The following is a 13,776-nucleotide window of genomic DNA, read 5'->3' as shown; positions in this document are numbered from 1 at the left end:
TAGGTTTGGGACAGGGCAGATTGGAGTAGTTTTGGGACAGGTTTGATTGGTGTAGGTTTGTGACAGGGTGATGGTTTGGGACAGGAAGTGGTTGGTGTAGATTTGTGTAGATTTGGGCCCGGTAGTGGATGGTTTAGGTTTGGGACAGGAAGTGGTTGGTGTAGGTTTGGGACAGTGGTTGGTGTAGATTTGGGACAGCGGTTGGTGTAGGTTTGGGACAGCGGTTGGTGTAGTTTTGGGACAGCGGTTGGTGTAGGTTTGGGACAGCGGTTGGTGTAGGTTTGGGACAGCGGTTGGTGTAGTTTTGGGACAGTGGTTGGTGTAGTTTTGGGACAGCGGTTGGTGTAGTTTTGGGACAGCGGTTGGTGTAGTTTTGGGACAGCGGTTGGTGTAGGTTTGGGACAGTGGTTGGTGTAGGTTTGGGACAGCGGTTGGTGTAGTTTTGGGACAGCGGTTGGTGTAGTTTTGGGACAGCGGTTGGTGTAGTTTTGGGACAGTGGTTGGTGTAGTTTTGGGACAGCGGTTGGTGTAGGTGGTGGCATTATGGAACATTACCATGAAGGATGACTGTGGAACAACAACTTCTCCCTATGATTTCAGAGACCCACAGAGTCCATCAAAGGACTGAAGAAAGACATACTACAGAACCTTTTAAAGAACCGTCTAAAGAATCTTCTTCACACCATACAAAGCATACAGGGAGCTGGATGACTGAAATTAGGAGTGTGGAAGAAGGGAAAGCACATACGGGAGTTCTCTGTGATCAGACCACATGATAAGGATGGTCAGGCCAGACCCAGAACAGAACCGGTTAGTGAATCACTGAGATTCATGTCACAATCAGACCCTGCTGGATTGACTCAGCAGGATGTGTCATGGGGAACACCAATAGCGTTTCTGATTTTTTTTTTAAGGGGTGGATCAGCTTAATATTGCGGAAAGAATGTTGCTTCCATCAATGTAATTGTCTGCATCATTTCCAAACCCCCATATATTTTTGGTAAATATATATATATCCATACACGCATGCATACATACACACATACTGTACGTATATACATACACATACCTATATAGACATACATACTTTTTTAAAGAATATACCTTTATTATTATTCCCCGCAAACCCTACCACCGATCCCCCAATTGGAGTAAACTAATAAACACTTCTGCTTTTACCTTAAATGTATACATCTTATACACATTTTACAGACACAGTCTACTTTACAATAGATCTCTCTTGTTTGTTCTTAGTCCTTCCTCTATTTCTGGTGTCCATCCAGTTTGATTTCTATTTGTAACTGTGCTATTTCACAAACCTATATACATTTTACAGATCCCGTATGTTTTACATTGTTTATCTTGTTATTAGTCCCACCCTTCAGCTCCATTCAACCCCTCCCATCTATCTCTCAACATCATCCATTTTGGATTTCTATTTGCCATATATTTTTCAACTGTGCTGTGATGCTTCACAAAATAATTGAACCTTTCTATTCTCATAGCTTCTACAGATTGTAAATTATATATATTTTTTTGCTAAAATAATTATTATATTATTGATTGATTGACTATGGCTTTTCAAATCACCCTGTATTGTTATCTGCAGCGTTAGTTCTAGGCAAATGTTGCAATTCTTCAGCCATTCCTGGACCTGTGACCAAAAACGAGCTACATATGGACAATACCAAAATAAATGATCTATTGACTCTGCCTCCTCACAGCAGAATCTGCAGAGCTGGGAAGATTGTATCCCCCAGGTATATAACATTCTATTAGTTGCAAGAATTTTGTATAGTAATTTAAATAGAAAAATTAGAAGTTTTGAATCCGGCGTTGTTTTGCGTATCAATTCATAAACCATGTGCCATGGAATGGGTACATCGAAAATCTCTTCCCAACTATTTTGCAATTTATATGGCACAGCTGTCAGTTTTTTGGTCCTTAAATGAAATTGGTATATGTTTTTATTTATCACACTTTTCTTTAACCATTCATGTTCTTTAATACATGGCCGACATACAAGTTCCTTACTTTTTCCCCCTTCTACTTGCCTCTTCCATTTTTGTGGTAATGCTGCAATTAATTGGTTGTAATTTTGGGTAGAGCAGACATTTCCATATGTCTGTGTTAGCTGCATGTGTGACATAACTCCACCAGTCATATTTATGATATCATTCACAAAAATTATACCTTTAAAAAAAAAATATTCGAAAAATACAGTTTTTTTAATCAATTAGTATATTTGAATTTAACCACAATATTTGTTGTATTATTTGTTCTGTCTTTTCAGGTGGATTAAACTGAAATTGCAACCAACTTTCTAAGGCTTGTTTCAAAAATAAAGATATTTTAGAGATTATTTCCTTTTCACACAACCGAAAGTGAGCAGGTGTAATCTGAATAAAGGGAAAAAGGCCCTTCTTGAACATAGGATGAGACATTCCTACCAATTTACTAGAGAACCAGTTTGGATTTAAGTATAACTTTTGTATGACTGATGCCTTTAGTGAGAGGTCTAATGCTTTAATATTTAATAATTTCTGCCCTCCGAATTCATATTCGTTATATAAATAGGCCCTTTTAATTTGATCTGGCTTGCCATTCCAAATAAAATTGAATATTTTTTGTTCATATAATTTAAAAAGCAGGTCACTAGGTGTAGGCAAAACCATAAGCAAATAGGTAAACTGTGATATGACTAAAGAGTTAATCAGGGTGATTTTTCCACAAATAGACAGGTATTTTCCTTTCCATGGTAGCAAGATCTTATCTATTTTTGCTAACTTTCTATAAAAATGTATTGGAGTGAGATCATTTCTTTCTTTTGGGATTTGTATATCGAGTATGTTCACATCTCCGTCAGACCATTTAATTGGTAAACTACATGGTAATGTAAAATTTGATTTTTTTTTGTGATCCAATACGTAATATGGTACATTTATCATAATTTGGTTTTAATCCAGAGAGGATAGCAAAAGTATCTAGATCCTCTATGAGGCCGTGGAGAGACTCTAATTGTGGTTTTAAAAGAAAACATGAATCATCAGCGTACAATGACACCTTCGTTTTTAAACCACGGATTTCTAATCCCTTAATATTGTGTGTGCGCGAGCATGGCTCTGTTCAGCAGCCACACACACCACACACACACACACACACACACACACACACACACACACACACACACACACACACACACACACACACACACACACACACACACACACACACACACACACACACACACACACACACAGGCGGACGAACAGGCGGACGAACAGGCGGACGTGCGGGCAGACACTCACAAACCAGCTGGGCATCAGCATGTCGACCAGGGTGACTTGCTGAACATCCGTACTCTGTTTTACCACATTGTTACTCACTGTAACAATTTGGCCAAACAATTACAGTGTTACTGCCTCTAATTTCATAGGGCCCACTCACCATATGGATGTTTTGCCCAGTTTTGCAGCGTCAGATCTCAGGGGTTGGTGGTTGGGGAGGGGGCATCTTTACGGGACAATAAATCAGACAAGACCTGATGATTTATACATGTCAATGGAGTTTGCTATAGTCAATGGAGTTTGTTATAGTCAATGGAGTTTGCTATAGTCAATGGAGTTTGCTATAGTCAATGGAGTTTGTTATAGTCAATGGAGTTTGTTATAGTCAATGGTGTTTGTTATAGTCAATGGAGTTTGTTATAGTCAATGGAGTTTGTTATAGTCAATGGAGTTTGTTATAGTCAATGGAGTTTGTTATAGTCAATGGTGTTTGTTATAGTCAATGGAGTTTGTTATAGTCAATGGAGTTTGTTATAGTCAATGGAGTTTGTTATGGTCAATGGAGTTTGTTATAGTCAATGATGTTTGTTATAGTCAATGGAGTTTGTTATAGTCAATGGAGTTTGTTATAGTCAATGGAGTTTGCTATAGTCAATGGAGTTTGTTATAGTCAATGGAGTTTGTTATAGTCAATGGAGTCTGTTATAGTCAATGGAGTTTGTTATAGTCAATGGAGTTTGCTATAGTCAATGGAGTTTGTTATAGTCAATGGAGTTTGTTATAGTCAATGGAGTTTGCTATAGTCAATGGAGTTTGTTATAGTCAATGGAGTTTGTTATAGTTAATGGAGTTTGTTATAGTCAATGGAGTTTGTTATAGTCAATGGAGTTTGTTAGAGTCAATGGAGTTTGTTAGAGTCAATGGAGTTTGTTATAGTCAATGGAGTTTGTTATAGTCAATGGAGTTTGTTATAGTCAGTGGAGTTTGTTATAGTCAATGGAGTTTGTTATAGTCAATGGAGTTTGCTATAGTCAATGGAGTTTGCTATAGTCAATGGAGTTTGTTATAGTCAATGGAGTTTGTTATAGTCAATGGAGTTTGTTATAGTCAATGGAGTTTGTTATAGTCAATGGAGTTTGTTATAGTCAATGGAGTTTGTTATAGTCAATGGAGTTTGTTATAGTCAATGGAGTTTGTTATAGTCAATGGAGTTTGTTATAGTCAATGGAGTTTGTTATAGTCAATGGAGTTTGCTATAGTCAATGGAGTTTGTTATAGTCAATGGAGTTTGTTATAGTCAATGGAGTTTGCTATAGTCAATGGAGTTTGTTATAGTCAATGGAGTTTGTTATAGTCAATGGAGTTTGCTATAGTCAATGGAGTTTGTTATAGTCAATGGAGTTTGTTATAGTCAATGGAGTTTGTTATAGTCCGTGGAGTTTATTGCTGCATTTATGTGCTACTTGGAGTTATGACGTGTTCAGGCACATTGTTTGTGGCAGTGTTCTTAGTCTAGAGTTCAGATTTCCAATAGTTCTGATAGAGAACCAACTGGCAAGTGTCTTCATCTCAGCGTCAATCTCTCCCAGACCACTATAGTCCCTGTGCCCAAGAAAGCGAAAGTAACCTGCCTAAATGATTACCGCTCCGTAGCATTCACGTCGGTATCCACAAAGTACTTTGAAAGGCTGGTCATGGCTCACATTTATACCATTATGCCGAAATCCTGGACCCAGTCCAATTCGCATACCGCCCCAGCAGATCCACAGATGACACAATCTCAATCACACTTCGCACTGTCCTTTCCCACCGGGACAAAAGGAACACCTACGTGAGAATGCTGTTCATTGACTACAGCTCAGCGTTCAACACCATATTGCCCACAAAGCTCATCACTAAGCTAAGGACCCTGGGACGAAACACCTTCCTCTGCAACAGGATCCTGGACTTCCTGATGGGCCGCTTCCAGGTGGTAAGGGTAGGCAACAACACATCTGCCACGCTGATCCTCAACACCGGGGCCCCTCAGAGGTACATGCTTAGTGGGGACTGTACTCCCTGTTCACCCACGATTGCGTCGCCAAGCACGACTCCAACACCATCATTAAGTTTGCTGACGACATAACAGTGGTAGGCCTGATCACCGACAATGATGAGACAGCCTATAGGGAGGAGGTCAGAGACCTGACAATGATGAGACAGCCTATAGGGAGGAGGTCAGAGACCTGACAATGATGAGACAGCCTATAGGGAGGAGGTCAGAGACCTGACAATGACGAGACAGCCTATAGGGAGGAGGTCAGAGACCTGACAATGATGAGACAGCCTATAGGGAGGAGGTCAGAGACCTGACAATGATGAGACAGCCTATAGGGAGGAGGTCAGAGACCTGGCAATGATGAGACAGCCTATAGGGAGGAGGTCAGAGAACTGGCAGTGTGGTGCCAGGACAACAACTACTCCCTCGATGTGAGCAAGACAAAGGAGCTGATCATGGACTTCAGGAAAAGGAGGGCCGAACAGGCCCCCATTAACAATGACGGGACTGTAGTGGAGCAGGTCGAGAGTTTCAAGTTCCTTGGTGTCCACATCACCAACGAACGTTCATTGTCCAAACACACCAAGACAGTTGTGAAGAAGGCACGACAACACTTTTTCCCCCTCAGGAGACCAAAAAGATTTGGCTTGGGTCCCCAGATCCTCAAAAAGTTCTACAGCTGCACCATCGAGAGCATCCTGACCGGTTGCATCATCGCCTGGTATGGCAACTGCTCAGCATCTGACCGTTAGGTGCTACAGAGGGTAGTGCGTACGGCCCAGTACATCACTGGGGCCAAGCTTCCTGCCATCCAGGACCTATATACTAGGCCGTGTCAGAGGAAGGCCCTACTCATCCATATATTTATATGTATATATTCTTATTCCATTCCTTTACTTAGATTTGTGTGTATTAGGTAGTTGTTGTGGAATTGTTAGATTAAGTGTTAGATATTGCTGCACTGTCTGAACTAGAAGCATAAGCATTTCGCTACACTCGCAATAACATCTGCTAACCATGTGTATGTGACCAATACAATTTGATTTGATTAGAAAATTGTCAAAAACTCTAGTCACCCAAGTCATAGACTGTTCTCTTTGCTACTGCACAGCAAGCAGTACTGGAGAGCCAAGTCTAGGTCCAAAAGACTCCTTAACAGCTTCTACTCCCAAGCCACAAGACAATGAATCAAATGGTCACCCGGACTATTTACGTTGACCTCCCCCCGGCTTTGTTTTTACACTGCTGCTACTCGCTGTTTATTATCTATGCATATTCACTTTACAAATGATCTGGACTAACCTGGACCCCCGCACATTGACTGCACCGGTACCCCCTGTATATAGTGTGAATTTATAGAGTGTGACATTGACAGAGGATTTGTGAAGCATTTATGTAGTGATTATGAAACATTTATGTATGCTATATAAAGCCTTTATAAGTTCTATTTAATATTTTATAATAACCCCTGTCCTTTTTTCAGACTCTTCACAATTTTCCCATGTCTCAAATACAAATATGGATGCATTTTGCACATGTTAATTAACTGTCTCTGTCTTTCTGTGAAATACAATTCCCACAAGTCCACACAGACCACATCTAACCCAAATCTATCCCAGTTGACAACTTCCTCACCGCCAGCGACTCCTGAGTGACAATGTCCACGTCTTGGTTGTTTCTCCTCATTCCTTATTGAATCAGACCCTGGACGAGTCCCGAATGGCACCCTGCACCCTATATAACGCATTCCTGGTCAACAGTAGTGCACCAGCTAGGGAATAGGGGGCCATTTGCGACACAGCCAGGTTCTGATTCAATAGACGTGGACATTGTCACTCAGGAGTCGCTGGCGGTAAGGAAGTTGTCAACTGGGATAGATTTGGGTTAGATGTGGTCTGTGTGGACTTGTGGGAATTGTATTTCACAGAAAGACAGAGACAGTTAATTAACATGTGCAAAATGCATCCATATTTGTATTTGAGACATGGGAAAATTGTGAAGAGTCTGAAAAAAGGACAGGGGTTATTATAAAATATTAAATAGAACTTATAAAGGCTTTATATAGCATACATAAATGTTTCATAATCACTACATAAATGCTTCACAAATCCTCTGCCAATGTCACACTCTATAAATTGTGTATAAACGGTGACATAACCATTCCCAATGTAGGATGAATTGCTAAATGTGACATAACGCACTATGTATGTTTTTCTTTACACCATTTATAGAGTAGACATACGCTTATAGATGATTTGTGAAGCATTTATGTCGTGCTTATGAATCCTTTATGTAGGCTATATAAAGCATTTCTAAATTGTGTCAACGAAATTCAATTCAATGTATGTTTCTTTACAGAAGGCATTAATGTATCCTTGGAATATTTGTGATGTAACCTTAGGTCATAACCGTACGAAAATCGTGATGGAATGTTATGGAATCTTCTCGGAATATTGTAAGTAACTGAGTGGATTTTCATAATTTAAGTCTGTAGCGCTCAAATGGGACTTGATGTTCTTCTGATGCTAAGCTCTTGGAAGAACTCAAAGTCTTGAAAAGAGAGAACAACCTTTTCTAACTGACAAACAGGCCGTCAAGCTTTCCAGCCTTCAAATAACACAACGTCTAAAGCCTGCAATAGATACCCACAGCATAATCTGTCTGACACACGCACACGCACACGCACACGCACACGCACACGCACACGCACACACACACACTAGCTGATACAATGTGCCCTTGCCAATAAATGACAGAAATCAGTAGCCTAAATGCTACTTAATCTTCCCTTTGACGCAGGTCAGGAGTCTGTTAGTACACCAGAGAGACTACCTTCTCTGACGGGTGGATTTAGAGAGACTACCCTCTCTGAATGGTGGATTTAGAGAGACTAGAGAGACTACCCTCTCTGACTGGTGGATTTAGAGAGACTACCCAATCTGACTGATGGATTTAGAGAGACTACCCTCTCTGACTGGTGGATTTAGAGAGACTACCCTCTCTGACTGATGGATTTAGAGAGACTACCCAATCTGACTGATGGATTTAGAGAGACTACCCTCTCTGACTGGTGGATTTAGAGAGACTACCCTCTCTGACTGGTGGATTTAGAGAGACTACCCTCTCTGACTGGTGGATTTAGAGAGTCTACCCTCTCTGACTGGTGGATTTAGAGAGACTACCCTCTCTGACTGGTGGATTTAGAAAGACTACCCTCTCTGACTGGTGGATTTAGAGAGACTACCCTCTCTGACTGATGGATTTAGAGAGACTACCCTCTCTGACTGGTGGATTTAGAGAGACTACCCTCTCTGACTGATGGATTTAGAGAGACTACCCTCTCTGACTGGTGGATTTAGAGAGACTACCCTCTCTGACTGATGGATTTAGAGATACTACCCTCTCTGACTGGTGGATTTAGAGGGCCTGAGGGTGTATAAGTGTTGAACATCAACCACTAGCTAATGCATCTTATTGTCAGCCGGCTGGCCAGGCCCGTTGATACTTGTAAGCTCTGTTACAGCAGTGTGCATAGAGACTACTGAGGAGAACCACACACACACACACACACACACACACACACACACACACACACACACACACACACACACACACACACACACACACACACACACACACACACACACACACACACACACACACACACACACACACACACACACACACACACACACACACACACACACACACACACACACACACAGGGAGTTTGTTGAGCCACTTCAGGGAGAAGAAACCTAAAACCCTGAATCTACTCAGCTTAATTACCTACAACTGAGGAGTTCATGCACTCTTTCCTTTTCACCATCCACTATAGTACTCCCCCCAGAACCAAATCTAGCATCCACTAGCTAGCTAGCTATGAGACTAGGCTAAAGGTAGCAGGAGCTGAGCACCTTATTGTCAGCCGGCTGGCCAGGCCCGTTGATACTTGTAAGCTCTGTTACAGCAGTGTGCATAGAGACTACTGAGGAGAACCACACACACACACACACACACACACACACACACACACACACACACACACACACACACACACACACACACACACACACACACACACACACACACACACACACACACACACACACACACACACACACACACACACACACACACACACACACACACACACACACACACACACACACACGGGAGTTTGTTGAGCCACTTCAGGGAGAAGAAACCTAAAACCCTGAATCTACTCAGCTTAATTACCTACAACTGAGGAGTTCATGCACTCTTTCCTTTTCACCATCCACTATAGTACTCCCCCCAGAACCAAATCTAGCATCCACTAGCTAGCTAGCTATGAGACTAGGCTAAAGGTAGCAGGAGCTGAGCACCTTATTGTCAGCCGGCTGGCCAGGCCCGTTGATACTTGTAAGCTCTGTTACAGCAGTGTGCATAGAGACTACTGAGGAGAACCACACACACACACACACACACACACACACACACACACACACACACACACACACACACACACACACACACACACACACACACACACACACACACACACACACACACACACACACACACACACACACACACACACACACACACACACACACACACACACACACAGGGAGTTTGTTGAGCCACTTCAGGGAGAAGAAACCTAAAACCCTGAATCTACTCAGCTTAATTACCTACAACTGAGGAGTTCATGCACTCTTTCCTTTTCACCATCCACTATAGTACTCCCCCCAGAACCAAATCTAGCATCCACTAGCTAGCTAGCTATGAGACTAGGCTAAAGGTAGCAGGAGCTGAGCACCGTATTCCATTTCTAGTGAACTTCTTTTGACCAGGGCCCATAGGTAGAAAGTATTGTACTATATAGACAATAGGGTGCCATTTGGGATGTACTCCGTGAAAAAGGCATTAAAAAGTCGTTTTTCCTCTAATCTCTGGCACCGATACCCAAATAGAAACCTCTTCTGAAGGACCAGGATGTCCCAGGGAACGAGGGGAAGGCTTTGATTTATTTATTGAGTTCTACTCTCTATTGCCAACAGATGTTCAGTATTGTAGTCGTGTAGTGCCTGCGATGTTGTACTAACCCCTCCCTGCCATTAATTGGTTCAGAATGGTCTGGACCCACTCAGCGAGTCCCACAGAGACATTTCAAGAAAATCATGTTTCTAAAGTATTAGCGAACATAAATCTGAACTGGTGAATGTTGGTTGTGATGAAGCACAAACTGATCGGTATGATTTATGATTCAGGGGACATAGAGGATGTCTGAGCTTTCCATAGATTTTACTGATCAACTAGGGTATTTCTTTTTACCCACTTTTTCTCCCCAATTTCATGACACCCAATTGTGATCTAATTACGATCTTGTCTCATCGTTGCAAGGCTCGGGAGATGTAAAGGTCGAGTCATGCGTCCTCCGAAACATGACTCGCCAAACCACGCTTCTTAAGACCTGTCCGCTTAACCCCGGAAGCCAGCCGCACCAATGTGTCAGAGGAAACACCATACAACTGGCCACACGATTCAGCGTGCATGCGCCCAGCCCGCCACAAGGAGTCGCTAGAGCACGATGGGACATGGACATCCCGGCCAAATCCTCCCCTAACCCGGACGACCCTGGGCCAATTGTGCGCTGCCTCATGGGTCTCCCGGTCGCGGCCGGCTGTGACAGAGCCTGGGATCAAACCCGGGTCTGTAGTGATGCCTCTAGCACTGCGATGTAGTGCCTTAGATCGCTGTGCCACTCGGGAGGCATATTGAGGTTTTCTTAAAACAGCCACACATGGTCTCTCATTTCTTCAGCAAGAGTCAGTTGCTCAGTCGATGCAACGGACGGCAGGGGTGTGGTGCTGCTGGAGCACACCGGAGCACACCGGAGCACACCGGAGCACACCGGAGCACACCGGAGCACACCGGAGCACACCGGAGCACCACTTCTCACAATGGTGCTGGTTTAGTAAAGTTAGATCAAGGCTGAACCAATGTCTTGGAAGATCACAATGATAGTATAACCTTAATGTTACACCCAAAAAACACACCTAATTTCTTATGAGATTTTAAAATGGTTAATCCCAAAAGATTATGAATGGTTAATCCCATTAATCCCATGGTTAATCGCATTCATTGTAATCAAAAGATTACAATGGTTAATCCCAAAAATCCCAATGAATAATCCCAAAAGATTATAATGTGGCCACAACTCAACAGCGCACGAGGCAGAATGCGCTTTGATTGAAACAAAATACAGGACGGATACAGTGCATTCTAAAAGTATTCAGACCCCTTTGACTTTTTCTACATTTTGTTACGTTACAGCCATATTCTAAAATGGATTAATAATTTTTTTTACTCATCAATCTACACACAATACCCCATAATGACGACGCAAAAACAGGTTTTTCGAAAAATGTTGCAAATGTAAAAATAAAAAATAGAAACGTCTTACTTACATAAGTATTCGGACCCTTTGCTATAAGACTCAACATTGAGCTCAGTTGCATCCTGTTTCCATAGATCATCTTTGAGATTTTTTAGACAACTTGATTGGAGTCCACCCGTGGTAAATTCAATTAATTGGACATGATTTGGAAATGCACACGCTGGTCTATAAAAGGCCCCACAGTTGACAGCACCTGTCAGCATAAAACCAAGCCATGAGGTCGAAGGAGGATCTGGGGAAGGGCACCAAAACATTTCTGCAGCATTGAAGTTCCCCAAGAACACAGGGGCCTCTTCCTTCTTAAATGGAATACGTTTGGAACAACCAAGACTCTTCCTTGAGCTGGCCGCCCCCGGGCCAAACTGAGCCATCGGGGAGGGGGAAGGGCCTTGGTCAGGGAAGTGACCAAGAATCCGATGGTCACTCTGACAGAGCGGGCGGGTGTTAAGGTACGCGGTTTGGCGGGTCATGTTTCGGAGGAGGCATGACTCAACCTTAGCCTCTCCCGAGCAGCGATGAGACAAGATTGTAATTGAAATTGAGAGAAAAATACAAAACAAAGGCACCTAAAGGACTCTCAGACCATGAGAAACAAGATTCTCTGGTCTGATAAAACCAAGATTAAACTCTTGGCCTGAATGCCAAATGTCATTTCTGGAGGAAACTTGGCACCATCCCTACGGTGAAGCATGGTGGTGGCAGCATCCCTACGGTGAAGCATGGTGGTGTCAGCATCATGCTGTGGGGATGTTTTTCAGCGGCAGGGACTGGGAGACTAGTCAGAATCGAGGGAAAGATGAACGGGGCAAAGTACAGAGAGATCTTTGTTGAAAACAACAACCCTAAGCACACAGCCAAGACAACGTTGGAGTGGCTTCGGGACCAGTCTCTGAATGTCTTTGAGAATGGGAGAAACTCCCCAAATACAGGTGTGCCAAGCTTGTAGCGTCATACCCAAGAACACTCAAGGCTGTAATTTCTGCCAATGGTGCTTCAACAAAGTACTGAGTAAAGGGTCTTAATACTTATGTAAATGTGATGATTCAGGATTTTTGTATTCTAATAAATTTGCTAAAATTTGTAAAAAAAAATTTTTTTGCTTTGTCATGCTTTGTCATCCAGCTCATTTAATCTCTACCATTGTGTCGCTGAGTTTTCATAATGCTACAACAAATGTACATTATCCTAGGGGCGTTGGACAACACAATGTAAGTAACCTAATTTATGTCCCTCTTACTGCCCTGAATGCCTCTGCTGATCCTACAGCTATTGTACGCAGTAATCATGTGCCTTTGAACCAGAGTAATAGTGTTAGCACTGAGTTGGTTGAGCCCTAGTAGGAAATCCACTGTGTGCAGCTCAGCCTGCACTAATAGCATCCCAGAAAAGTGTTAAAAATAAAATAGCCCATGCTCAAAATAGCCCATGTTAACATATGTAGCTGAAGAAACAAGATTCATGAAATTAATAATTTGCTAGTAACAGATGACGTTCATATTCTGACTATCTCTGAAACTCACTTAGATAATGCCTTTGATAATACAGTGGTAGCAATATATGGTTATAAAGATACAAAAATGCCAAAGGTGGAGTTGTGGCTGTTTATATTCAGAACCACATTCCTGTAAAGCTTAGAGAGGATCTCATGTTAAATACCGTTCAAGTAATATGGCTACAGGTTCATCTGCCTCACCTAAAGCCCATTCTGGTGGGAAGCTGCTGTAGACCACCAAGAGCTAACAGTCAGTATCTGGATAATGTTAAATACTGTTCAAGTAATATGACTACAGGTTCATCTGCCTCACCTAAAGCCCATTCTGGTGGGAAGCGGCTGTAGACCACCAAGAGGTAACAGTCAGTATCTGGATAATGTTAAATACTGTTCAAGTAATATGACTACAGGTTCATCTGCCTCAACTAAAGCCCATTCTGGTGGGAAGCGGCTGTAGACCACCAAGAGCTAACAGTCCGTATCTGGATAATGTTAAATACTGTTGAAGTAATAT

At 42.3% G+C, this 13,776-nt stretch overlaps 1 protein-coding gene across 1 annotated transcript in view; it reads right to left on the bottom strand.

Moving 5' to 3' along the window:
• The window catches only part of LOC139572439 (putative uncharacterized protein ENSP00000383309), a 43,313-nt gene extending 36,302 nt beyond the window's left edge, over positions 1–7,011 (bottom strand). The window contains exon 1 of the mRNA XM_071395190.1: positions 6,961–7,011. Within this exon, the coding sequence (XP_071251291.1) occupies positions 6,961–7,011 (51 nt within the window). The remainder of the gene's footprint in view (positions 1–6,960) is intronic.
• Between the last annotated feature and the right edge of the window lie 6,765 nt (positions 7,012–13,776).

This window comes from Salvelinus alpinus, chromosome 4 (genome assembly GCF_045679555.1).
Source record: "Salvelinus alpinus chromosome 4, SLU_Salpinus.1, whole genome shotgun sequence".
Taxonomy (NCBI): Eukaryota; Metazoa; Chordata; class Actinopteri; order Salmoniformes; family Salmonidae; genus Salvelinus; species Salvelinus alpinus.
Note: the sequence above shows the minus strand (reverse complement) of the source record. Positions and strands in the feature narration are given on the sequence as shown.